This window comes from Pleuronectes platessa, chromosome 21 (assembly GCF_947347685.1).
Source record: "Pleuronectes platessa chromosome 21, fPlePla1.1, whole genome shotgun sequence".
In the NCBI taxonomy this organism is placed as follows: domain Eukaryota; kingdom Metazoa; phylum Chordata; class Actinopteri; order Pleuronectiformes; family Pleuronectidae; genus Pleuronectes; species Pleuronectes platessa.
The window spans coordinates 6,875,081-6,899,458 of NC_070646.1; the positions used below are offsets into that span (position 1 = coordinate 6,875,081).

At 45.0% G+C, this 24,378-nt stretch overlaps 1 protein-coding gene across 1 annotated transcript in view; it reads right to left on the reverse strand.

The window, feature by feature from the left end:
• Positions 1-24,378, reverse strand: part of LOC128427118 (zinc finger MIZ domain-containing protein 1) — a 109,873-nt gene that overhangs the window by 7,263 nt on the left and 78,232 nt on the right. The window contains exons 5-10 of the mRNA XM_053414207.1: positions 22,228-22,333; positions 2,128-2,263; positions 1,622-1,736; positions 1,022-1,239; positions 733-934; positions 89-364 (exon numbers count right to left, since the gene is read on the reverse strand). Coding sequence (XP_053270182.1) covers positions 89-364; positions 733-934; positions 1,022-1,239; positions 1,622-1,736; positions 2,128-2,263; positions 22,228-22,333 — 1,053 coding nt within the window. The remainder of the gene's footprint in view (positions 1-88; positions 365-732; positions 935-1,021; positions 1,240-1,621; positions 1,737-2,127; positions 2,264-22,227; positions 22,334-24,378) is intronic.

Sequence of the window (24,378 nt, forward strand, 5' to 3'; positions counted from 1 at the left end):
CTGTGCATGCAGAGGTGACAAACATATTCAACATGCAGCAAAGGAGCTAAATCTTATACGTGGAAATGTTGAATTCATGTCCACTCACCTCCCCTGGGTACGGTCTTTTCATGCCCTGCATACCCATGGTCTGAGGCCGAGGTCCTGCATAACCTTGCTGGGGCATCCTTTGGCCGTGGGCCACGAAAGGTCCCACGCCTTGAACCCTGGGCTGGTTCATTCCCATGGGGGGCCCACTCATGTTGGATCCACTCATGCCTGTGCCCATGTTCCCAGGGAGGGACGGAGGACCACGGGGTCCTGGCTGGTTCATGAACTGGCTGTTGTACGCCTGGTTTGGTCCCATCTGGAACGAGGAACTCATCTGGAAGACAAGATTGATTCAATTAACCATCACTGAGCCAAAAACAAAAAACACAAAACGAGCAAAGACAAACGTGTTCAAAACATTTGAGCTTGTTCGCTCTTGTTTTAGTTAAATATGTTATTTGGCTTCATTACTACTTGAGCGTATTATTCAGCCCTCACATTGATTTAACCTTGTTCAACAATGAGCCTGAATCCACTTCTCTCAGCTCCCTACTTTAGTGCTATTGCTATTATTGAAAGGATGGTTAATAAAATAGTAAAAAATCAATGTGTGAAAAACAGACTCCTTATTAACGTGTGACGTGCACACAGATGCAGTTAGATACAGACACTATCACACAGTTGTGTTGTCAGTTTTCTTACCGGCCCATATTGGTTCATGTCCTTGTTCTGGGTTTCCTGCATGGCAGCTACAGTAGCCGTTGCGGTGGCTGTTGCGGTGGCGGCGGCTGCAGCGACTGCAGCGGCGGCGGCTGCAGCGGCCGGCTGGGTGAAGTCTGATTGAGGACGGGAGTGTTGAGGCATGCCCATTCCACCAGGTCCAGCATTGGGCCCTCCAGGGTAACTATGTAAAGAGGCAACAATTGTAATTACCTCTTTGGAATGTATTTTATTCATAGAATTATCTAACTATAATCCAATGTCCACTTACTTTCCACTGAAGCCTCCTCCTCCCGGGTAGTTGGGTCGTCCATACATGCCCTGCTGCATGTAGCCCTGGTTGGAGTTGCCTTTGTTGGGGAACTGCTGCTGAGGACCAGGGAACTGAGGTGAGTTCATCCCCTGGTTGTTACCAGACATCCCCGAGCCCATAGGGTTGCCCCCAGGGTTCATTGGATTGTTGTTGCCGGCCATGGGATTCCCCAACACCTGTTGGACACAGAGACATGATGAGCAAGAGTCACCAGGAGATGATATATCCTCCTGGCAAATATAAAAACTCCTTTAATTCAGAATGAGTGGAAAATGGTTTACAGCAGCTAAAACCACAGAGTTGTGGAAATCAAATGACACCACTGATATTTTTGTGTATGCATTGGGTTATATCAGTTTTGAGTTATATTAACTTTCCATTACTTAATCAAATATCCTGGGGAAAAACTAAAATGTGACCCTTATTCTACTGCCTCTGGGTGATGTCACTCTTCTGCAGCAACACTTTAAAACTAAAGAAATACAATTCTGTGACACACAGTCCACTCAGATGCCCGTTGAGGCCCTCTTACAGGTGGTGGTGGGGGGGGGGTCTCACCTGGCTCTGCGAGGTGTTGGTCACGCCCCAGACGGTGGTCACCACAGACAGCGACCCTGGAGGCTGATTGGTGTTCTGCTGCCAGGGAACGGAGTCGTAGGGAAAAGACCCATCTCTGCAGGGGACAGAGAAGAAACGTGTCATGTAGGCAAAACAAAATGTGACCTGTGCCAGTGAACCAATATTTGTGCAGCACAGCGGTAGTAAGGACATGTGCATTTCCTGGATGATATGGAAAGACATAAGGATTATAAAATGAAAGCATGTGCTTCGTACACTGTGTTGTAATTATTGACAACACATACTCGGGGTCTGGGAGGATCTGTTTGTCCCCCACTGACTGAGCTACAAGCAGTTAGTCTGGCCACTGATCCATGAGGAACACTGAGCTTCATGTGGAGAGCGAGGGCTTTCCCCGAGGGCCCAGTCTGTCTGTTCACACACCCAACACGCACACAAACACACCTCGCACACATGCCAAAAAGTGCAGCAGTGTGAACACTGACCCGTGCGAGAGGCCGTGCTTCATGGAGCTCATGGGGGGCTGCATGGGCACTTTTCCCGGAGGCTCGTTCTGCCTGTTCTTCTGGTGACGGAGGAGGAGGAGGCGTCCGAGTTCCTCACACCACGAGGACAGGAGAGCTGGGGAGAGAGAAGAGGACGAGTCAATCAGTGCTGTCGGACTCCACAAGGATTGAGCTGCAGAGGAAACAACCCTCCTCTGCAAAGCACTGCACAAAGTGACAGTGTGAAAGCAGGAGGGAGGTGGAACTAAGGAACAGAAGCTTCTGAGGTAAACTGGAAATAAAATTCAAAAGCAAGGATTTGACTGACAAACTAGTGCATTAAAAAAAATAACTTTTCAAATGTAACAAGAGGTTTAACATATAACTTATACCCACACTATATGCATGTGTGGTTACTGTCAGTTTCATTATGAGTTAAGATAAGATAAAACATACTAATAGAAGTACTAGAATATAAGGTAATTCTATACATGTGTTATATAAAGCAATACAAATATTTATTGTTATGTTCATCACTGTTCAGTGACTGAATAAAGTCATGGTTATTAACTGGCAAATGATGGGATGATTCCCACTGGCAGAGTGAAATGAGAGACTGAGACAGTGACATGATACAATGAGGTAATGTCAAGTGCTAACAGCAGGAAAACATCCGTCAATGATTCAAACTGAAAAAAGAATGGAAAATGCACTTGATGCCTCTTTTATCTATTAAACAACAAATTCTTGCTCCATATGATTCTACTTATAAGAGTTAACTGATCAGAATATCGTATTTTGTGGTGTTTCCCTGTTGGATGCAATCGTTTTACTTTCACTCTCCAATTATTCTTCATAATATTAATCTGTCCAGTAATCGATCCATAAAAATTCTCTCCGCCCATTTTCGTCAGTGCACTTGGACGTATAGCAGCGACAACATTAACCGCTAAACAAGGAGTTTACTACAGTAAGCAGGAGTTTGCCCTGATAAACAACTTGTTCCCACCATGTAAAATAAAAAGTCGTCTATAACCTGTAAGATGCTTTGCCATAAAATTTAATTTATTTGCCAAGTGGAAAAACCTTTCGAGATTTCTATATGCAAACAAATCTTTATAGTATGGACAGTTTGGAAATAAAAAGCTGAATCCCCAAAGGAGGCCTCTTAATTCTGCAATATAAAAGATGAGCCTCAGACCAGCGTGCCACTGCAGCTGTCGGCCACTAGGGTTCACTCTGGGCCTGCAGATGAGCCCCAGCCCTTCCCTCCCTTCCACCCTCCCACCTCCCTCTCAGTCAGGTAGCTACCACAGACCAGCGTTTGATCGAATCAGATGCTTTTCATCTGCAGTGTATGTTTTTGTACTGTGCCAGCTACAAAAGACTCGGCTCTTCCTTTTCCTCTCCGCGTCCCCCCCCCTGCCTCCTTCCAGCCGCTCTCTGCGGCGTCAGAGGAGAAAGGGAATGTGGATTCAATCAAAGAGCAGGGGCAGCCACCTCCTCTTATGATTCACAGCACTTCTAGTCTGAGGGAGGGAGGGAGGGAGGGAGGGAGCGGGGTGAAACAGAGCGCCGGGTGATTTCAGCTGCAGTTTGTGCAAAAAAGCCACGTCAATATGACAGCAGACATTGCAGGCTGTCCTCGCAGGCAGATTCACCCACCCTGCTGCCACATGCAAGGACGGCCTGCCACCGCACATATTACACAGAGAGGGAGGGAGGGAGGGAGGGGGGGAGAGAGAGGGGGAGACAGGGAGTGAAAAAGGTTGAGTGAGTCAGTGAGAGAGGAGACATCAGGCTAATGGGGCTGATGGGAGGAAGGAACAAACAAAAGCTTCTGACTCCCATCACAAACATGGCAACCCAGAGATTTGACCACACATCACATAAGTGCCTGCAAACAGAGCAGGAGCCCACTGACACACACACACGCACACACTCACGTCAGGAAAAACACCACACTGGCTTACACAAACACAAACACACACACAGGCACACACACACAGTGGTAACATAAACAGGACGCGAGGTGTCCTCTGAGTGAGCCAAATTTCCGAGGACAAAACAGAAAATGTCTGCATGGGTACACAAACACACACCTTCCCCTCTCAGAGCATCGCACCCCAAAAGGCACCTCCTCTCTTTTCATTTGACTACTGAGCACACCAGCCTCGCTCTGTGTAAAGATGAGGGCTGGAATACAAAAGACATGTACAGATGGTGCCAGCAGTCTCCCTCTCCTCTCCCCTCTCCTCTCCCCTCTCCCTCCCACTCCTTTAAAAAGCAGCATGGGGCTCAGGCGCGGAGGCAGCTGGGTTTTTCCTCCTTCCCACCCGCTCATGCTCCCTCTCTTTTCCTCTCTTTTCTTTTTTTTCCTCTCCCCGCCGCCTCCTCTTCTTGGCAAGCAGGTGCCAGGAGACAGGCTGTGCTGCTGCTCCTTCGGAGGATTGATCTGACTTTACCACGGCTGTGCTTTTTGCTCGACAGAAGAGGCCTCTCAGGTGCTCCTCTCCTACAAAATCACACACATCCCCGTTGCCTACAGATGCCTACATTTGCGGGTTGGGGTTTTATCAAATACAACTGGGTCCGAGCGTGAATAATAGGTTTAAGAGTTTCACATTTATGTTGGAGCATCCTGCAGTGTTTTAGCAGCCCCCTCCCTCTCCCCAGACCCCCTTCTGATGGAGAGAGTTTTCTCCATTCGAGGGCCTGGCGACCAGCCAGCGCGTTACAGCTCAATTAGGTCCCATTATTCTCTTCAAACAAGGGGTAACTTGCACTTATTCTATGTTGATAAACATGTCGCCGCAATTTATCTCTAAACTGTGGCACCGCGAGGACGTCTGGCGAAGGGGGGGACGATGTGCTCGCTTCACGCTGAGGCCGACACCAACAGCCGCGGGACAGAAAACAACAACAGCGAGATATGAACTGTATATGTGAGAGAACGGGGGCAATAAAGGGAGGGAGGCCCCGGCGCTGCCACTTGAGGAGGAATTATTCTTCTCTGCTATTAGATAAAGGGCTTATCGCCGCACAAAATTACCACCTCCACTGAGTGCCGACCTGCTTAGAGGAGAGGCGCTCTGTCATTGACTCGGAGGATAAACTTCAGGTTTCATATGACAGGAGGAGGAAGAGCCAACACGTTACACCTCACAGTCTGTCCCTCCTCCTCCTCATCCAGACGTCTCCCAGGACAGTGTGGATGACGAACACAAAAGGATTACTGCTTCCCCTCTCCTGCTTTCCCCCTTCAGTAGACTTGTCTGTGTCTCCCCCCCCCCCCCCCGAGAAGAGCCAAAACCGGAGCTAACCGTCTGGGGTGTAGCTCCTCCAAATCACGACACCTACGACTCAGTAAGTGAATCAAAGTGCCGTTTGGTGCCGCGGAGCATCTTGCCGCCCTGTTTACACTGGTCTCCCTCGTGGCGATTGGTCTCTGTCTTCCATAAGGAGAGGAGCCCTCTCTGTTTGCCTTGTGGATGGTCCCAGGGGCCCGGCCGAGTCTGAGCCATATTGATATTCTGGTGCTCAGCTGCACAGCCTGATGGTCAGTCATGGCGAAGGGCGGTAAATGCATCTGCTGGGACTAGATGGGTGGCTCAGTTATGGCTGGGCCCTGCAGCTTCCAGCTTCACCCTCTGTCATAAAGCCCAGGGGGACATGACAAATGACATGGACTGCATCCCTGACAGTTGTTCAATGCGCTTTCCAATGATAATGCTCCCCCCACCTCACCTTTCACCACACACACAAACACACACACAAACACACACACAGAGATAAACTGTGCTGATTAAAAAGGTTGATTTCTTTCCCGCTCTCCCAAAATAGCAGGACCTCATGATTTAAGGGTCAGTTGATTCCAATTACACACAAAAAATACAATGGGGTAGATTTGTATTCGTGCCGGTCAAAATTTGATTTATTTAAAGCAACACTATGCAACCCTGAAAATAGCAGTTTTGATGGCCCACTGACTGAATAGGGAGAATGGTGCTGCTTTCATTCAGTTACAATCTCCTGTGAGAAGTGTGTAAATATCTGATAGTCGCATTTTAAATAATGCCGAACTGTAGATCAGTTAAAAAGACTTAGATGTATTAAAAAAAACTGTGTTCATCTCAGATATTCAGTGAGGAAACTGAAAATATCAAGAATTCTTAACAGAGTTTGGTGTATTTGGTACAGGAAGCCGGGGATTGTGGTTAATATCCAGCAGTCAGTTGTGTTGCAGTTCAATGAGTGGGACAACACAATCAGAGCTTTGTAGGATTTGGGTTTTGTCTACATGAAGAGAATATAATCGCTTAGATTCGGAGCCGGAATGGATAAATCACAACGTGGGCTGCAGAGGGCGCTGTTGCTCGGTGAAAGTTACATAGTGGTGCTTTAAAGGTGTTGAGTGTTGAGGGGGGGGTTCAGCACTCAGCACATCCTTCTGTAAGTGTTTTTCACCTCCTCAGTAATAAAACTACATGTCAGATCTATAGCTGTTGACCAGAAGAATTGTGATTGGTGAGTGAGGAGTAAAACAAGGCCCAGGAGTCTTCCCACATTCAGAAATACACATCGAGTATGAAATCATCTTCCGCTGAAACAAGGTGAACTTTCCGAACATTACTCCTGTAACAGCCCGAGTAAAATAATGTAAACTGCTACGAATATGAGGCAGTTAACGATATATCTGTCTGTTATTGAGATGGTGATATATCACAACAGGTGCGTCAAGTATCCACGCAGAGACTCCCATTATTCCCCCGTGTCAACCATAAATCCATCTCACCCCAGGAACGGGCCGAATAAAACCTGACAGCGAGTTGTGCGGCTGAGCCAAAGCAAGGGAGGCGCCGTTTCAAGATACATTTATCAATACTTTGACCACGACAAATAAAAGTCCTCCTTTCACCTCCATTACACTGCGGGGGAGGCAGAAATCAAATAAATGTTTTTCTGTAACGTGGGCGAGCTGAGTCTTTAAAACCGATGTGCAGCGTATGAAGCCTCAGCCATGATGAATCGGTGCGTGTGAGAACAAACTGGGGGAAAGGATAATCTTAAAAACATGACATGAATGGCCTTTCTCTCCGTTTACTGGCAGCAGGTAAGCCAGATGCCAAGAGCTCCTCTGCTCCCCCTCTATGTCCACCTCCCTCTCTCCCTCCCTGGCTGCTCTTTATATAATAGACACCTGCTCCCTTGTCAACTGGACTCCCACCTGGCATCGTCCCACATGGCTCGGCCTCTAACGCTCACGCAAACACACAGTGCACACGCCGTCACCACACCACACCGACGTTATCGGGCGGCGCTCCCTCGACTATTCCCGCTCAGACCGAACCACAACAACAAAATATTTTGCCGTTAACCTGTCGAAAAGAATCACGACCCCCCCGAGCTGCTTGTTTGAAGACATTTAGCCAGAAGCAGCTGAAAGCAGAACAAAAGGAGCAAGAGCAAACTAACAAGAACGTCTCCAGTGGGCCGCACTCCTTAGTTACTGAGGGAGCGCTATTCACTTTCCAACCCTCCCCCCCCCCCCCCTTCTCTCTCTCTGTGGCCAGAAAGGTTTGAATGGACACAAGCCTCCTGCAGGCCAAAGTCAATTAAAATAAGAGCGGGTGTAGGGAGCCCGAGTATCCCTGGTTACCCGAATGCTCCGGAGAGGCCATGCAAAGCAGCCACATTTAGCTTTAGCCAAAGAATTCCTCACTTGTGTGGGCCTCCCGGAACTGAAAAGAAAAATAGGATTTACCTCATAATATAAAATAATATATGAACTAAAAAAGCAACTCCACCGAGGCCCAATAGTCACCAGATAATTGTTTTATCTTGATCCGCACATTCAAACTGTTCCCTTAACATGACGGGTTTTTTCCACATCCATGACTTGTTCTTTGAGAAGGCAACTGAAATTTTGAGAAAATGCTCCATCTCGTAAAATTAAAGAATTCCTCAGGTCACACCAAATTTGAATGGCTTCTTCCTTGGGTCATGCCCCTACTCTCTACAATATTTCATTGAAATCGGTTGAGAAGTTTTTGCGTAATCCTGCAAACAAACAAACCAACAAACAAACCAACAAACAAACAAACAGAGAGGGGTGAAAACACAACTTAGTGTGTGGAGGTAATAACCGGCTGCTATGACATTTCTTATACAGGCCCGGCTGATGCCAAACTCTCCCGTGCACGAGTAAACTATCGGCTGGATTGTAAATCATCTCCCACTCTGCCTCGCGGCTCTCAGCCACACTCTCCACATGGGTGCCCACCTGGCAGCCATCAAACCGCTCTTTGTCTTCGCACAGATGCAACAAATTATTCATCGACGCCAATTTGATAATGGAATGAAAAGAGACTCGTCCATCACGCGGTGATTCGAGGTTATAACAGGTTCTGGACCTGCCAGTCCGCGACAGATCCTCCAGAGCCGGGACGATTAGGTCGAAGCTCGCAGGTGGACGGCCTCAAAACACATGGAGCACATTTTACCACGCCGGCAACCCCCCCTCAACTCTGCGTCACCTCGGCCTGGAAGCAGGTGCCAACTGGGTGTAGTAAAAGTGAGTGTGTAAACTGACTTCATTAGCTCGGTTACTGAGATTTTAATGTGAGGTGAGTCATTTCGTGCCATATTTCAGGGTGAGTGATGTTTCCAAAGAAGCTGATGAAGTGAGAAGGACGTGTGAAGTGGCCACATGCGAGTGTCGCTTCAAAATCTGACATATTTTCCCAGTTGACCATTAACTATGAAATCAAGCTGCGATACTATTGAGATAAATTAACGTTTAGCGGAAAGAAACGTAAAACAAACTAGTGCAGTGCTCCTTTACTTTTTTAATTACAGCCAGACTTCTCAGTTATATCAGAGGTGACCGGGCCTTTTCTTCAAGGACAGAATTATTATTTTCTTACCGTTTGCCTGAGTGAAGTTAGAAAACTTTGAGTTCATCCTACCTGGTTTATCTGCAATAAAGATTTTATATTTTATAATGAAACCGAATGTGCTTTATTAGTGTCGAGATGTGGGGTACTTCAGAGGTCCCTAGATATGCGCTCAGCAGAGAGACAGACAGGGAGGCGTTTTAGGAATTTGGATTGGCAGATGAAAATAAGTATTTAGCAGCTACATAGTCTGGACTGAAAGCATTAGCACTAACAGTTATGAAACACAGGGTCTATCTGGGCCAGACAGCAGCCTCCTGTCTGCACCTCATCTTTGTCTGCTGCTTCTGTTTTTTCTTTTCTTGCATTATTTCCTCTGCCGCTCTCTCTCTCTCTCTCTGGGAAGTCGGTGATGTTGGAGTCTTGTCAATGAGTACTTAGGCCCATTGCCTCATGGGGAGCCAGACTTGCTGGCTAGGTTTTATGGCCCATTTCAGAGCTGCCCCGGCTTAAATACAGCCTCCTGCTGGCCACATGGCCACAATGTCGTGCCATGTCCATCCAGCGAGGAGCAATGGGAGGGGGGAGGCGGTTGGACTCGTGCCAGAAAGGTTTTACGGAGACCACAAGCCCATGTGGCCATGTGGAGGCACAAGGAGAAAAAGAAATCGCTACGGGTTTTAGTGTTTCTTGGTTTCTCTTTTGACGTCCTGCGTTCTTTGTTGCAAAACCAAAAACCTCTAAACGCTGTGCGGCTGAAAGATATGAAAGCCGTCCCTTATTCCTCTCAACTTCCCACTTCTGCCGTCATAATACCTCCAGTATTAAAACATCGAGCTCACCACTTTGTGATGCAGATTTCTACGTATACACACAAAGAAATTGCAGGATTTCTGAGTAAATAAAAAAACGTCAAAGATAAGACAGTTATCCTCAGATAAAATCTGTGTTCCCAGATTTCAAGTTGAAGATAAGCTCGTGTATCTTTGTGGAAATTCTCTTGGCACTAACTGAATACCAACTGGAACAAGATACACTTTATATATGCCACAGTCTCAAGACGATTTTGTCAGATCGCATCACTCAAGCTGTCATTTCTTGGTCATGGTTACACAGGAACCCGCCTTCGCCTCTAAGCAGGCCAGTGTTTTTAAAGATAATCTCTCCTGGCACGTGCAACAAATCTCTTCATTAAAAACAGAGCATGTCGTTCAGCGGCACAAAAGGTGGAAATCTATAGCATCTAGCCCCCTGCTGAGAATTAATTCCTTGTGTATTAAAGCCAAACATCTCCCCCAACCAACATTTAGTCTTCAATCTGTTACTGCACGTTGCTCCCCCTGCTACAGTAAGCGGATTGGGAACTCCACTCATTCCAAACCTACATCTTTATGTCTGAATCCCGGGAGCTGAAATCTGGCACCATTTTGTCAAAGTGTCTGAGGTCAAGTTTAACAACATAAACAGTCATAGTTTCTGCTTGTTTAATGCCACAGCTAACCGTTTAAACCATGCCACCGTGATTTAGATTTTTTATACATTTTTCTTACGCAGCAACAGTTCATTTCAAATACATTTTTGTGTTTGACAAAAATTTGGATCAGAGGGCAAGTATCCTTCTGCAGAAAGGAAGATAATTTCTTTACAGGACATTTTTTTAGATTTCCCTCGTTTTTGCTACATTGAAAGATTTAATATGTAACAATTCTCCATTAAACTGTCTCAAAACGACAAGACCTACATGTTGCTGTGCACATTATCCAAAATGTTTCCAACCCGGAGAAATTCCTAATTGTATTCAAGGTTTCTGTGTTTGTGCTAGTAACTCGTAATGGATCTCCATTATTATTGAGAGTGCCCTAGTGGCCAAAGTTTCATTCTGTACGTTTAAATACAATAATAATAACCAGTGCCATAAAAACTACATATATTTTCTATAGTTATCATTATATGAGCCATTACATAATATGGATATGTTATAGATTTCTCAACTTCATCTCTTATTTTCATACTGTATGGACACGAGTGCAAACCCAATGACACAAGAGAGGGATCTCAAACTGTACGACCTGCATTTGAAACCCGTCGGCTAAAATGTAAAGTATACGTGATTTGTAAAGAGAAGAGAGAGACTATAGGAGAGAGAGAGACTAGGATGGTCCTTACAGGCAGGGGAATCGCTTTAATTGCTCGCTACGAAGTAAAGTCTTTTACCTCTGACAAGATAAATCGGTGTGTAAACTGTGACTTCAGAGTGTCTGACTCATGACCCCATCACCTGACCACACTGAGCTTCCTGACACTCTGCCAACCGCTCCGTGAAGCCGGCCACACCGGCTCCACTCCTGCAACCAGATTATCAGATGAGCAGAAGAAGAAGCGGCTTATGGGAGCCAGACTGTTTCCTCGAGCAACAGGCTGCTATTAAAGAAGGCCCGGCCTTAAGCCCTCGCCTACGATGATACTAATTAGCCACAGAGCAGATGTGCCCACGCCAGTGCCCACCTCAGGGTGCTGGGCAGGGCCGGGGAAGTGTCACGACGGCAGACGCTGGCGGCTGATTCACCTGTGACCTTCTCACAGTGGGCCTGGCGTCAAAGCCTCCCTTTAGAAGTACAGTAGAAAGAGACACTGGAGGAGCCCGGTCCGGGTCCCAGCAGCCCTCCAGCCTCATTAGACTCATCCATATGTGCAACAGATCAGGAACTGAATAAAAATACTCCACAGGATAGAAACTCGGAATCGAGACAATGACACTTTATTGACTTCTTCAAGCAGAGATCATCCTTATGCGGAGTATTTCTGTGCATACCTCATAAAACACCCTATAGGTTTGCAGATGTGTATATTTAAATGTTCGTGTTATCAGCTTGTTGCCTTCAATAGGATTTCTGCTAATGTTTTCATATTTTTAAAGTCTCTTTTATCCTGCATCACTGGAAAAAGTATTTTGAAGTGTTCTTTTGTTTTTATTTTATATATCCTTATCATCTCTACTAATTTGCTGGTGTTTTGTCTATAAAATCTATGTTTTTTGATGAAAAACATCCCTCAACACATATCTTACATTCCATACTTTTTTTCCTTTCCAATAAAAATCGCCAAGTACTAAAACTTAAACCGATACTTGCACTTAGTAACTGTAAATAACTACCAATCTGCAACAATCTCAATTAAGCTGGTTGTCCCACTATCCTTCCAGCGATCATCTAAACTTTCAACTTTATCCTGATGACGATGTAAGCTACGTCCACATCTCCTACTATTAACTGCTGGTTTACAGAAATGAAAGATGGTGGTGGTGGTGGGGGTGGGGGTGGTGAGTAGTTACCATGCATATCGACAGGGGGAGCGAGGTATAAACTTGAGACTTAAAAATGCCTCCGATGAACAGCTGAGAACATCGGCGTGAAGTATGACCGCAGGCAAGACAATGAGACGACACGTGTGACACACGACACGTGTGACATGCTTCACACGGCAAAACTCAAACAGACGACACAACAGCAGCAGCCATGTAAGCTTGGTTCTTTTTTTTGGTTGTTGTTTTTCTTTCTAAATGACCAACCGAGAAGCACATCTGATGTCATTCCACGCACAGTACATGTCGACACGGGTTCGGTGTGAGGACAGAACGTGATGGAGGATGGTTGGGTTGGATTCAGCCAGTGTTCATGAGTTTCCTGTGCAGCACTTGGACACACAACGAGTACCTGAGTCAGACTGACACCTCCTGCAGCAGCTGGTTTCTGTAGGGTTCAAATTTTACATTTTACTGCACTTTACAGACATTTCTAAGACACTGAGTGAGTGACAACAGACAATTGATGGGGAGTTGCTCCCGTGTTTATGAGGCGACTGGATGGGTGAGAACTACAAATCAATCACACACTCCAAAATTAAAAACTACCAAGAAAAGGTGAGAATGAACTTTACTACACTCAAATGAACTAAAAGTCATGGATGTAATGGGATCGAAACAAAAAACTTTTTATAGTTTGGGTGCAAAATGACGACAAATTAATGATTGTTCATCGCTGCTAATGACATGCAGTCTTCTCTGGCACAAGGTAACGTTCCTATGAAGAATGTTTACAAAAACGACAGTATTATTATCATTTATTGATTTGTGTGGGGCCTGCTGATTATTAAATAGAAATAAAATGTTGTGTAAGTAGGTTGTAGCCGTGGACTGGAAGTCGCGTTTCCAACTATCCAGAATAGAAGACAAAATATGAAGGATACCAACTTTGCCATCTTGCACTGAGGTATCAAGGTCCCCGATACACTCACTCGACCAATCACGAGTCATCATCACAACGTTTCACCCTATCACGATTGACTTACTGGACGAATCAACACATACAGAAATCATCTTTGAGAAAAGTTTAGTGGATGTGTATTTTGTCTCCTTAGTTTGGTGCATGTCCCACCCTCTACCATGAATGAGGCGGAGAATAAACCTATACTGCAGCCAGCCACCTAAAGTAAAAACAAACATTTGGCTCCACTTTTTGGGAGGCGTGATGTCATCATCTTTATATACAGATCTCTACAATCCTCTTTTCACTGTTTTCACACTGAACAACACAAGTACAAAAGATCCTGTAAAGACCTTTACTCCCTTTCTGCAGAAGGTAATTAGCTCTCAGATCAAATGAGGCGTTTTCCATTGCTCTACACTACAGCTGAGGAGAAAACTCAACTTTACACCGACGGTATTGATCTTAAATGAAGATCAGACAACAGAGCTGACGTCTCCTTTTGATTCCTGTTGTTTGTTCTTGTTGTTCATTCAGAAAAGCAAGTAGGTGGAGGCGTGTGCGTCCCTTGATGTGAGGAGAAATCACATCCAACTCTGTATGATCTGCTTATTGTTAAATCTAATGTAACTGCTGTGAATGAGAGAGCAGGCATTCAGACAGATAGACTCTGAACAGGTGCTTGTGAGCAGCCACAGTTAAATATCCATCAACCGGTTAAAACTCAGATTATTGAAATGCTCATAGATCATATTGCATTACTTGATACAAACTGGTTCAAGCACTACATGGACGTGATGCAAGTTTTATTTATTCTTTCACTACAATTTCTAATCTACATTTTCATACCAACTTCCGCTGAAGCAGCTCATTCAGTTTCTGAATATCCATCAAGTGGCCATAATACTCCTTCAGCTTTTACACTATGTGAACAGAGACTTCTCAAAACTACAATCAAAATTTGAAAAAATTTAGTTTTTTATGTCATCTTTTGGATTTAATTGGATGATAATGTCCATATCACAAGAGGTGCATAAAAGAGGAGTGTGTTGTAATTAATAGATGAGTGGATAGAGGCTGCATGTTCTGCAAGTACACAGATGGCAGCAACTGTTCCATTATTCTGATTTGGGACTTATTCAAAAAGGAATTAAGAAAAAAGGTCAAAGCATTTTCACAAAAAAAAAAAAAAAACTCCATTAAAGATGTCAAGCAATTAAGTGAACACGACAAACTGGCAGCAATGAATTGTTGTATCTGTGGAAACACTGACTGTGGCAGACAAAAGAGCAGTTCCAAATAACAAGAGAAAGAAAAGTGAATAATAAAGGAAGCAAACATGCCAGAATATGATTCTCTATGAGGTCAGTGGGAGTCTTCTGCTGGAAGCTGGGTCTGAAGAGGTTGTAGCTTTTGCTCCTTTTGCTGTAGGAAGCTTGGGATCAATGGTGGATCGCAGCCACAGAAAAAGCATAATGCACTTCTCCATTGTTGGCCTGTATTGTTACAATGGTCTGACAATGGGTGCTTGAATGGGGGGAGTGCTGAAGAGTTAATTTACTAAGCTATGAAGTGCAGAAGGATTGAGAACAGGGTTGTGCTGCAGTTTGTTTTATGGATGTATCCAACTCTGTATGATCTGCTTATTGTTAAATCTAATGTAACTGCTGTGAATGAGAGAGCAGGCATTCAGACAGATAGACTCTGAACAGGTGCTTGTGAGCAGCCACAGTTAAATCTGTAGCTCAGATTTAAAATAAACCTCAGGAGAAGACATAATGTTCATGAGAAACACAGGATCACGGAACTGAAAGTGGTGAGTTCTTGTACATGGGGGAAGTCTGTGCGTGTCTCTGCAGTGAGCCTGGCTGGTTGCATGCACTGTGTGGCACTAAAGGGGGAGTGGGTGCGATAAACTGCCAAGAGTCTCACGGAAAATGCCGCCTCAAGTAGGTCAGCACGACTCGCAGAGATAATCAAGGCCATTTTGACCCCTTCTGTGTGAGCTGTAAGTGGGTCAAATGCAGCAGTCAGCTGTTGCGGCTCTATCGCGCCGGGGTACTGCGAGGCACTCGTCATACTGTCAGACCCCATTCCGTTAGTTTAAGACGTGGCAGGGTGCCCGCCTGCACCTACCACTGCAGGAGTCAGCCCCCTGTCTGCCCTCCCCACCCCCCAGGGAGGAAATGATATGAAGTTCCCCTCAGCAGCAGCAGCAGCAGAGCCACCTTCCCTCTTGTCACTGAATCCACCCCCTGCAAACACAATCCACTTTAACTCTTGTCTCTTCCTTCTGACAGCCAACAGCAGCTCCATCCTATTCGCTGTGGCACACACTCCCCCCTCCATGTCTGAAATGCCACCCGCGTTTCAACCAGACTAACTCCGGCACTGTTCTTGCACGTTGCTCACTCTTCACAGAAGAAAAAAGGAAAAGAGGGGGGGGGGGGGGGGGACTTGTGTCGAGAAACACTTTTGTGCATGAATCTGCAACAGCAGAACAAAGGCGATACAGGGCAGCCTTAATCTCTGCACGACCGGAGCCAGCAGCTATTTTAAAGCTCTTTCTCTGTGTGTCTCTCTCCCTCTCTCTCTCTCTCCCTCCCACCTTCCTCTCCTCTCTCTAACATTCTTCCTCTCTCCCCCCACCTCCCTCGTATCCCCTCGGTGTCTCAGGGCAGCAGCTCCTCTCGCCGTTTTCCTCTGCTCTCTCTCTCTCCCTGCGTGTCCAGTGACTGACTGCACAATACGCATCAATTATTCATGACTGCTCTCTCTGTTTTGCAGGCAAAAACCAATCACAGATGGAGTCATTGCTAATGGGCTCCTGCTGTACTTGCCACCGGCTTCTTTGCACTCAAGCAACAAATACCCCAGAGACAATGAGAGGGAAAACAGGGATAAGCTGTTAAAAAAAAGAGAAAGAAACTTCATACAGCACCAGGAGCAAGAGGAGGGTTAAAAAGAGGAGGAAGGACACACGGTTGTGGTCAAAGAGGGAGAGGAAGGAAGGTACGTTTCTAAGTCACAAATAATTCAGCAAATGTTGGGGAGCCGGCTTGTGCAGCAGCAAAGGGTTAAAAGACGGAGAGAGGGGTGGGTTGGGGGGTGAGGGGTAGGGGGGAGTAGAGGGAGAGAGTGGGTGAGAGGAAAGGCATAGAGAGAGAGAGCAGAGAGAGGGAGCGAGAGAACCAAATGCTTATCTCCTCACCTCGGATGTATGCAGCTGTTATTGATGTATCTTCTTTTTCTGTCTAGTGATCCATTGCTTGCTCTCCCAATACACACATCACACAGAAGCAGCCACAGCCACTTCGCCAGAAGGGAGAGAGAGAGAGAGAGGGGAGGGGAGAGGAGGGGAGGGGAGGGACGGGTGTGAGGGAGAAGGGAGGAGAGGAGGAGGAGAGGAGGGGAGAAAAAGCAGGCAGCTCACATTTCAAACTTGCAGGGGGGGGGGGCTAATGTGCTAGACAGCCTGTATCTTGGCCTGGGTCCAGAGCGGTGAGTAAAAACGGAAGCCTTCAAATCAATTCATTCATTCATTCAAAATAAAAAGAAGAAGCTACATTTGTTCTCAGACATGTACGGTGAGCGAGTCCTGCAGGAGCGTGACGCCGCTCAGGTGGGAGCATCAAATGGCCATTTCAGCCCTCGAACCTTGTCTTTGCATACAGTCGACTTAATCCATCAAACTACTCATTGTAATTAAGGGGCATGGAGGACGGGGGAGGGGAGGGAGGGGGGGTATTGTGGCTCCTCGATGCATGGCGGAGGGTTGGGATTGGGAGAGGGAGGGGCCAATTAGACCACGTTTGTCTATCGGCACACAGGAGGCCGAGCAAAGCTTTTGGATAAATAATTACACACCTATAAAACATGTAAACTGTGGGTATACACACACCACCTGAGGCAATCTGGAGCATCTATTGTCATCTGCAAATAAACACACTCACCCGCAGCCGCAGCCGCAGCCGCAACCGTGAGTCAATTCAGGTGTTAAATTAGTGCAACTCATCTGTGGCTAAAATACAACAATAGGCATTTAATTAGAGGCATAAGGTGGAATGGGAATTGATTTTTAATATGCAAACATCAGATTGTGTTGCGCAGTAAATCACAGAGCCACATGTGGTGAGTGAAGATGCCACCAATCACCTCCCGCTGCCACAGACTTAATAACCAGAGGAGGAAGGACAGATGAGCTCTTATCTCTGGACTTTCCTGTCTGTATTTGCTTTCCTGGTATTTACTATCAGCTGAGTGCGGGGGGGGGGGTTACAGCTCTGCAACCAGACTGCAAGTCAACCCATCCATCATGGCGGGCTTTAAGACTTCACATGCAGTGATTACATGGTGTAGAGCAGAGAGATCGTCCAAAGTGGACACGGTGCTGCTCCTGTCTTTCTAGGAATCAGGAGCACCGACGTGGTGAGGCTTTAAACTCCTAAAGCTGTGGTCAGAACCTCAGCCAAGATTCATTCAGATCCATGGAACTATAAATATAACTGCATATAAAAACATGGCAGCCTGAATTTGAATAATGTGATGTTTAAGTTTTACGTTGCCATACTGTGAGAAAACCTTCTTTTCTAATTTAAAAAAACAGGAATCAACATTGATACTTTTTATTGGTGTTGAAGTTCCAAGCAACATTTTGCACATGAATGCAGATAAATTAAAAAGCAGAGAGCCGACGGGTTCAGAATCTGCACATTCACATGCAGATTGTGTTTATAGAGATTTAAGAGGTTTAAAATGCTTTTGAATAAAAAAACATATCCAGGAAGTTGATATCAATCACAAATATCAACTAATTTGTATCTTTAAATCCATTTTTGAGGTTGACAATGATTCTTTTGTATCCAACAATAAAGATTAAGACTCAAGACTCAATGTTCATGCAGGAGATGGATCTACTTTCTATGGTTGGACTGAAATAATAACCAAAACCGTTCTGTTCTAAATCTCTACTGAAATCTGATTGAATCTAATTCTTTTTCATTTCTTAAATACAGTCTATAAATTGAATCCAACTACTGCTGACGCACACACACACTCAAATACACACACAAGGTCCAGGCCACCAACAATGTTTTTCGAGTCTGTGTTATTCTCTATTTAGGAAAAGCCACAGCTAAACTATATGTTCAAGAGAGGAGACAAAACATTTTGGTGTGGAAAGCTCTGGGAAGAGAAATTACAGCCCTGCAGGTCTGTGTGTGTGTGCGTGTGTGTGTGTGTATTGTGAAACAGAATCTGAGACCTCTCCACAGCTCAGTGGCAACATATCTGACCTCTGCGTCATCGGCACCACTTCAGTGGAAGGACTCAGTAAAAGCTGCTGTGTATGACCGGCACTTCAGGCAACAGTTTATAGAGGAAATGTGTATTATATCTGCACTTTAGCTTCGTAAAGAGTTTAACCAGTTCACTACAAAAGTATTTAAAGTTACAGCAAACTAGAATATATAATTTTTTATAATAATCGCCATCTTTGAGATCACGAGGAAGGTTATTAAGAGAAAGAAATGGCTTCTTCCTCTTTGCCGCTTCAAAAACAGCAGTTGCAACTTACTGCCTGTGGCAGTAAGGGCAGTACTGGTTTTAGAGTGAAGAAGAAGAAGAAGAAGTGGTTTCTGGTCGAGTAGTATGAGCCAGAGTTTGCTCAAATGTGAGCAGATTGCTAACAATCATGCTTGAAAGTCCCACAAGTAAAACAGTGACATGTATATGCAAGACTTCAGTTTGGAAGGGTAAGTAGCAAACAGCTGTGAAAGATTCAGAAAGTCCAGGTATCTGAATCGGTATCACAAAGGGAGAAATGTTATCGAATATCTAAATACATCCTCATAAGTGAACTAATCAGAAAATAGAGAAACCAACAAAAAAAAGTAAAACTACCGTTATCAAAACAACTAAACACAATGAAACGTAGCACAACAAACTGATTAAATCTGACAATAGTTTCACACATGTAAAACAAGTGTAGACAACTCCGGGCTGACAGAGCGGAAGCCCAAGCCCCACTCATTATCTGTTGAATAGTTAGTTTACCAGGCGTCTGTTCCACGAGAGACTGAACGACTGGAGGAGCTGAAAAACTGTGACTGGTAACCCCCCCACCCCAGCCCAGCCCACCCCACCCCAGCCCTTCTCTTTATCAGTCAGTGCTTCCTTTCACTCTTTGGAGCTGAGGAATTCCAAGAGCTTGCTGAAGCGCAAACAATTAGGAATGTGCTCCTCTGACCCTCTTGGAGTAAAAGAATCATGATCAAGCATTTTGTCGATTCTCTAGAACAAGACTGAACCACTGCTGGAGCAGGAGGGGTGCAACACTGATGGAAACAGGCCTTACAGGGTGATCTACCCTGTGATGGACAGAGAGAGGTGTTGGTGGAAGAGCGCCGGGCTGAGTTTATCCACACCGGGCGTGTGATCCCTGTGCTTTGATGCTCTGCACGTGCGTGGCTCTGCCCTGCGGTAAGACAGTCCCAAGTAATCTCAGATTAATAGAGCAGGCTAATCTCATTCACAAAGAGGTCACTACTGGCAGACAGATGCCCCACCCCCCCTCAGGTCTGGCTGAGCAGCGAGGGCCGCTTAGAGAAAGAAGCCAAGAGGACTACAACTGGCCAAACCCCTGAGAAAATCAATTAAAGAGAGATCAGTAGTACAACTCACTGACTCACAATGTGTGTGTAGAGTTTTCCGTTTCAGCATTAACTGCAACACCATTAACGCACAACAAACCCCTAAACTGCTAAACTGCTCACTTTGCAGAAATACAGATACATACGTTTGCTGACTGATAAAGTCCATAGGTGGTAATAATGATAAAAATACACATTAGTGGTTTCATTAAGATCAGGGTCTGGTTCTTTTGCCGTTCTAAGCCTTTTTTCTATGACCAAACTAACACCTTAAACGGTTGCAGGCATTTCACGATGAATCAATTTGTCAAAGCTACAACCTGTTTCAGCCGTAAGTTGACTGTGAACATTGATTTCCTCCTGCTCAAATCAGCGACCCCCCCCCTGCAATTTTCCTACCGTGTTCCACTGAGGAATTCAGATGACATAACAGAAATGTAATAGTTCCGCCGCGCCGTGCGTCAGCGCCAAGACAAGTTAAGGCCTGGTTAAAATGGGACACCAAATCTGATTTACTTATTAGCGCTCATCTATTGACCTCATGTCCTCTGTGTGGCATGCAGCGCCGCTCACAAACCACCAGGGCTCTCCCTCCGCCCCTTTGTGAGCAAGGAGGAGGAGCAAATATAAGGTTCAGCATTATCTTTCCACAACAATAAAGAAGCCTTTCACACAAAAAAGAGAATTTGATTGAATACTTTCTTCTCTGAGTAGAAAAATCTGTTTGAATCATGTTCAGGAAAACTGTGATATTAACCAATTTAATTGTCATTATGCAAATTCACTTCTAGCATCTCAGATTTGTTTGGGGATCTTTCCTCAGTGAGCGGCAGACACAGAGCTTCTCTCCCTGGTGTTAGATGGCTGACTTGCTGCCGCCATTCTGGCCCCCATCATGTGACCTGCTCCCTTCCCCCGTCGCTCGGCAACAGCCCCGCTGGATGCCGGGGAGCAGGTCGTGCCCCTGGGGCCCGGTGGGAGTGTCGCTTAAGAGCCATCTCCCTCGGCCTCCAGAGAAGGGCTTTCTCCCAGTCTTAACAACCTCCTCAACTCTGGAGAGCTTCTGGGAGTTTCACAGGAGAATGCCCCTGCAGTGGTTTCCACTGAGCCTCTCTCTCTCTCTCTCTCTCTCTCTCTCTAGGCCTCGCCTCTCATAACATTTATGCATATGCAGGTACATAATTGTCCATGAAATGCACTTTGGGATGCTGCCTAGACTCGAGTACTTGCCGCTTTTCCAAATGACTACTGTTACAAGAAAATTATTCAGACATGGAATCAATTGGCAATCTTATCTAAGCCCATAAATAGGGCCTGAGATTTGATTTAGGATTAAGTAGAATTAGAACATTTGGCGGTGTAAGTTAATTGCAGGCAAGAGAACGATTCCCCTCCCATGGCTGACACAAGACTGACACGGCATGATTTGAAGGCTAATATAACCTCACAGAAACCCATGAACTCCATAAATCAGAAAAAGCACACACGCGAGTGCAAATTCAAACAATATGTGTCTCGGACTTTCGTGTCCTCGTCCACTGAAGACTGCTCGGCGGAGAGGGGCCGAGCAAACAGAAGCAATTGCGCCAACCCCCACGTTTTGGTCGTAACCAAGGCAGGTGGAGACCGACCGATCAAAAACTGGAGAAGAGCACAAAATATTCCTCTTATCTTCCGAGCTGCTGACAGGCTATACGTCTTCATTCTCACCGCGCCGCAGCAGGCTTTTTCCCGCTAGCTCGATAACAACATTACTCGTCCACATCTGTCCCAATAATCTAGCAGTGCACAGAGATGACGGAGACGTATGAAAACAGGAACCCGTCATCCCTGATGCAGTAGATGTGGTCGGGTGTGACAAATGGAATATTCTGCTGTATAGACTTCCCTTTGTCTAAATCTCTGGAGAAAGAAATTATAGATGTAATTCTCACATTGAACAAGTTTGGACGTGAGATGTGACATGAAGAAGTGAAAGTTTATGCAGATTTCAGAGGGTGATGCTTAATGTCCGGTGATGTTGAGAAAGGAGAAGGTATTTTTTTTGCATTGTTATTTTTTTGCTGAAAACCAAGAAAGAATAGAGATAGAATAGAGTTGGACTGTTTAGAGAGCAATCAAAGAAAGTTCAAATACAAGACATGAATTCAAACATGCCAGTGACCATTTGACATGCTAGGTAGGTAGGTATCGTGAAAAGCTGCCAAAAAATTAAGACAGGAACTTTGAGCCTGGACGGGCCAGCACGGCCAGATGGCCTGAGGTGGCGGTGGAGAAAACTCAGGGTCTTACCTGCTGATTTTGGAGTGAACTTGTCCCTGTTGGCAGCGCACACAGCCAGGAGCCGGTAGCCCAGGTCCAAGTCGTAGCCCTGCTGCGCTGCTACGCGGCTGACCACCTGAGCACAAGGACAACGAGGACAGCGTCAGACTCCACTGAAATCACTACTACACAAAATCTTTGTACCTGACATCACATATATTTTATGAAAACTGGGCAAGACTTCATAGATTAAAGGAAAATAATAAGGACAAGAGTTCAATTACATTTAGTGTTGAATGAGGATATTATTACAGGAAATTATGCTTTAAGGATTTGTGGCTAATTTTATTGTAAACTAGAATAGAATATAGCTAAAACCAGGTGTTTCAGAGGCTGAAAAGAGGAGCTCCAGCAACAGAGTATGAGGGAAGTGATGTGTTTAATAAACATTAGAGCAACTAAACCTCTAAAATATGGGGCTAAAATATCTTTCAGACCTCCTTGAAGAACAGACAAACCCTTTAGATCTTTAGGACTCGGTCAGTTGGGTGAAGACAATTTGGACGCTGAATTCATCACTTTTTTTTTTTCAATTTCTGACTGTAACATTAAAGTAAAGTTTGGCAGCGGCCAACATCCATTTCAAATTTAGAACAAAGTCGCTACAAGTTGATCACTTCCATATGAGCCTGGGACAGAAAGATGAGAAGAAAAGCGTGGCCTCCAGCGCATTGATGCCCACTGAGAGGAAACATTAAGAGAAACATCCACATGCCATACGAGGCGATGTAAATCACCCTTATGTGGCGCACGCTGCTTTGATTTACCATCGCCATTATCTGCTCAAAGAGAACCCCCCCCCCTCAAATCGTTTTGACCTTCAGGACATGCTGAGGTCTGGGAGGACTAACCGGCCACGCTACACACAGATTCTTCTGCCTGCCTGGCTTTTCATAGCCGCGATCCTGCTGTCACACTCCGAAGTTCAAGACAAGCCCTGAGGTGGTACGGCCGAACACGGCTGCCTGCACCATATCATTATCTTCTGTAAGTATAGTCTTGACGTGACACCAAAACAGAGTGTGTATATAGCTGGCCTTTATTTATAGGAATTCCCCATTAAGGGAAGATATACGAGTACAGGCTGCCTAATTAGAATCTAAACTTGTGAGGCATATTTTGCTAAATGGTCATTCCAGTCTAAGGACAACACGAAGTTCTAATTTCAGGACTTAAATTGTGCACAGCCAGTGGAGTCCAACATGTGTCTTTACATTCAACGTCTCATTCATTTGACAAATACGATCGTCTGAATGTGCACAGCAACGTTTTGAAACTGGGACTGTTCATTTTTCAGCAAAAAAAAAGGAAAACTTTGACAATTTAAAAGAATTATGAATAAAATTTATATTTATCTCTATAACGACTCTATCAGAGGCTGAACCTGGGCCTAATATTAGCACACGACCAAACTCAGAATGCTAGTATAGCCAAAGCTGATATTGTTACCCGTGCAGTTAGCATGTTAGAAATGTTATTCGACAACTTATTAAGCTTTATTTGGCTTAATTTAGGAGATAATGTGCTGATACACTTGTGTAAATATTTGGTAAATAGAGACTTCTTCATGTGACTTCATATAAATCTATATTTAATCAGTTATTAGCCATAGCTTAGCATACAAATAGAATGAACACCTAATTAGGAAAAGTCAAGACAAGTAACTTTGAAAGAAGTATAATTCAAATTATTATTATTATAGTGAATCAACATTCAAAATAATTATTATGTCCTGATTTGCCATTTTTGCAGCTCTATTGGGTATCACAGAAAATATCTCTCGATGGAAAAATACCTGGTTGTTTATATATTATTTATCTGCAGTGTAACCTCTCTGATACCATTAATGCTTCAGCACTGAGATAGAAACATGCAGGCAACAGGTTGAAATGTTAAAGTCTGGGACCAGATCATTTCACAAACACACACAGCTGCTCTGACCTCCCTGTTGGGGCAGTTCAGGCTCACGTCTACACGAAAAAGGGAAAAGCCTCGAGATTTTCACAGTGGGAAACAAATTGAATTGGCAGAATGGAGGAGAAGTCACCTGCTGCTGCACATTAAAGAAGTAACACAAACAATCACTGGAGGGACGCGTCGCTGTGGTTTCAACGAGGTGCC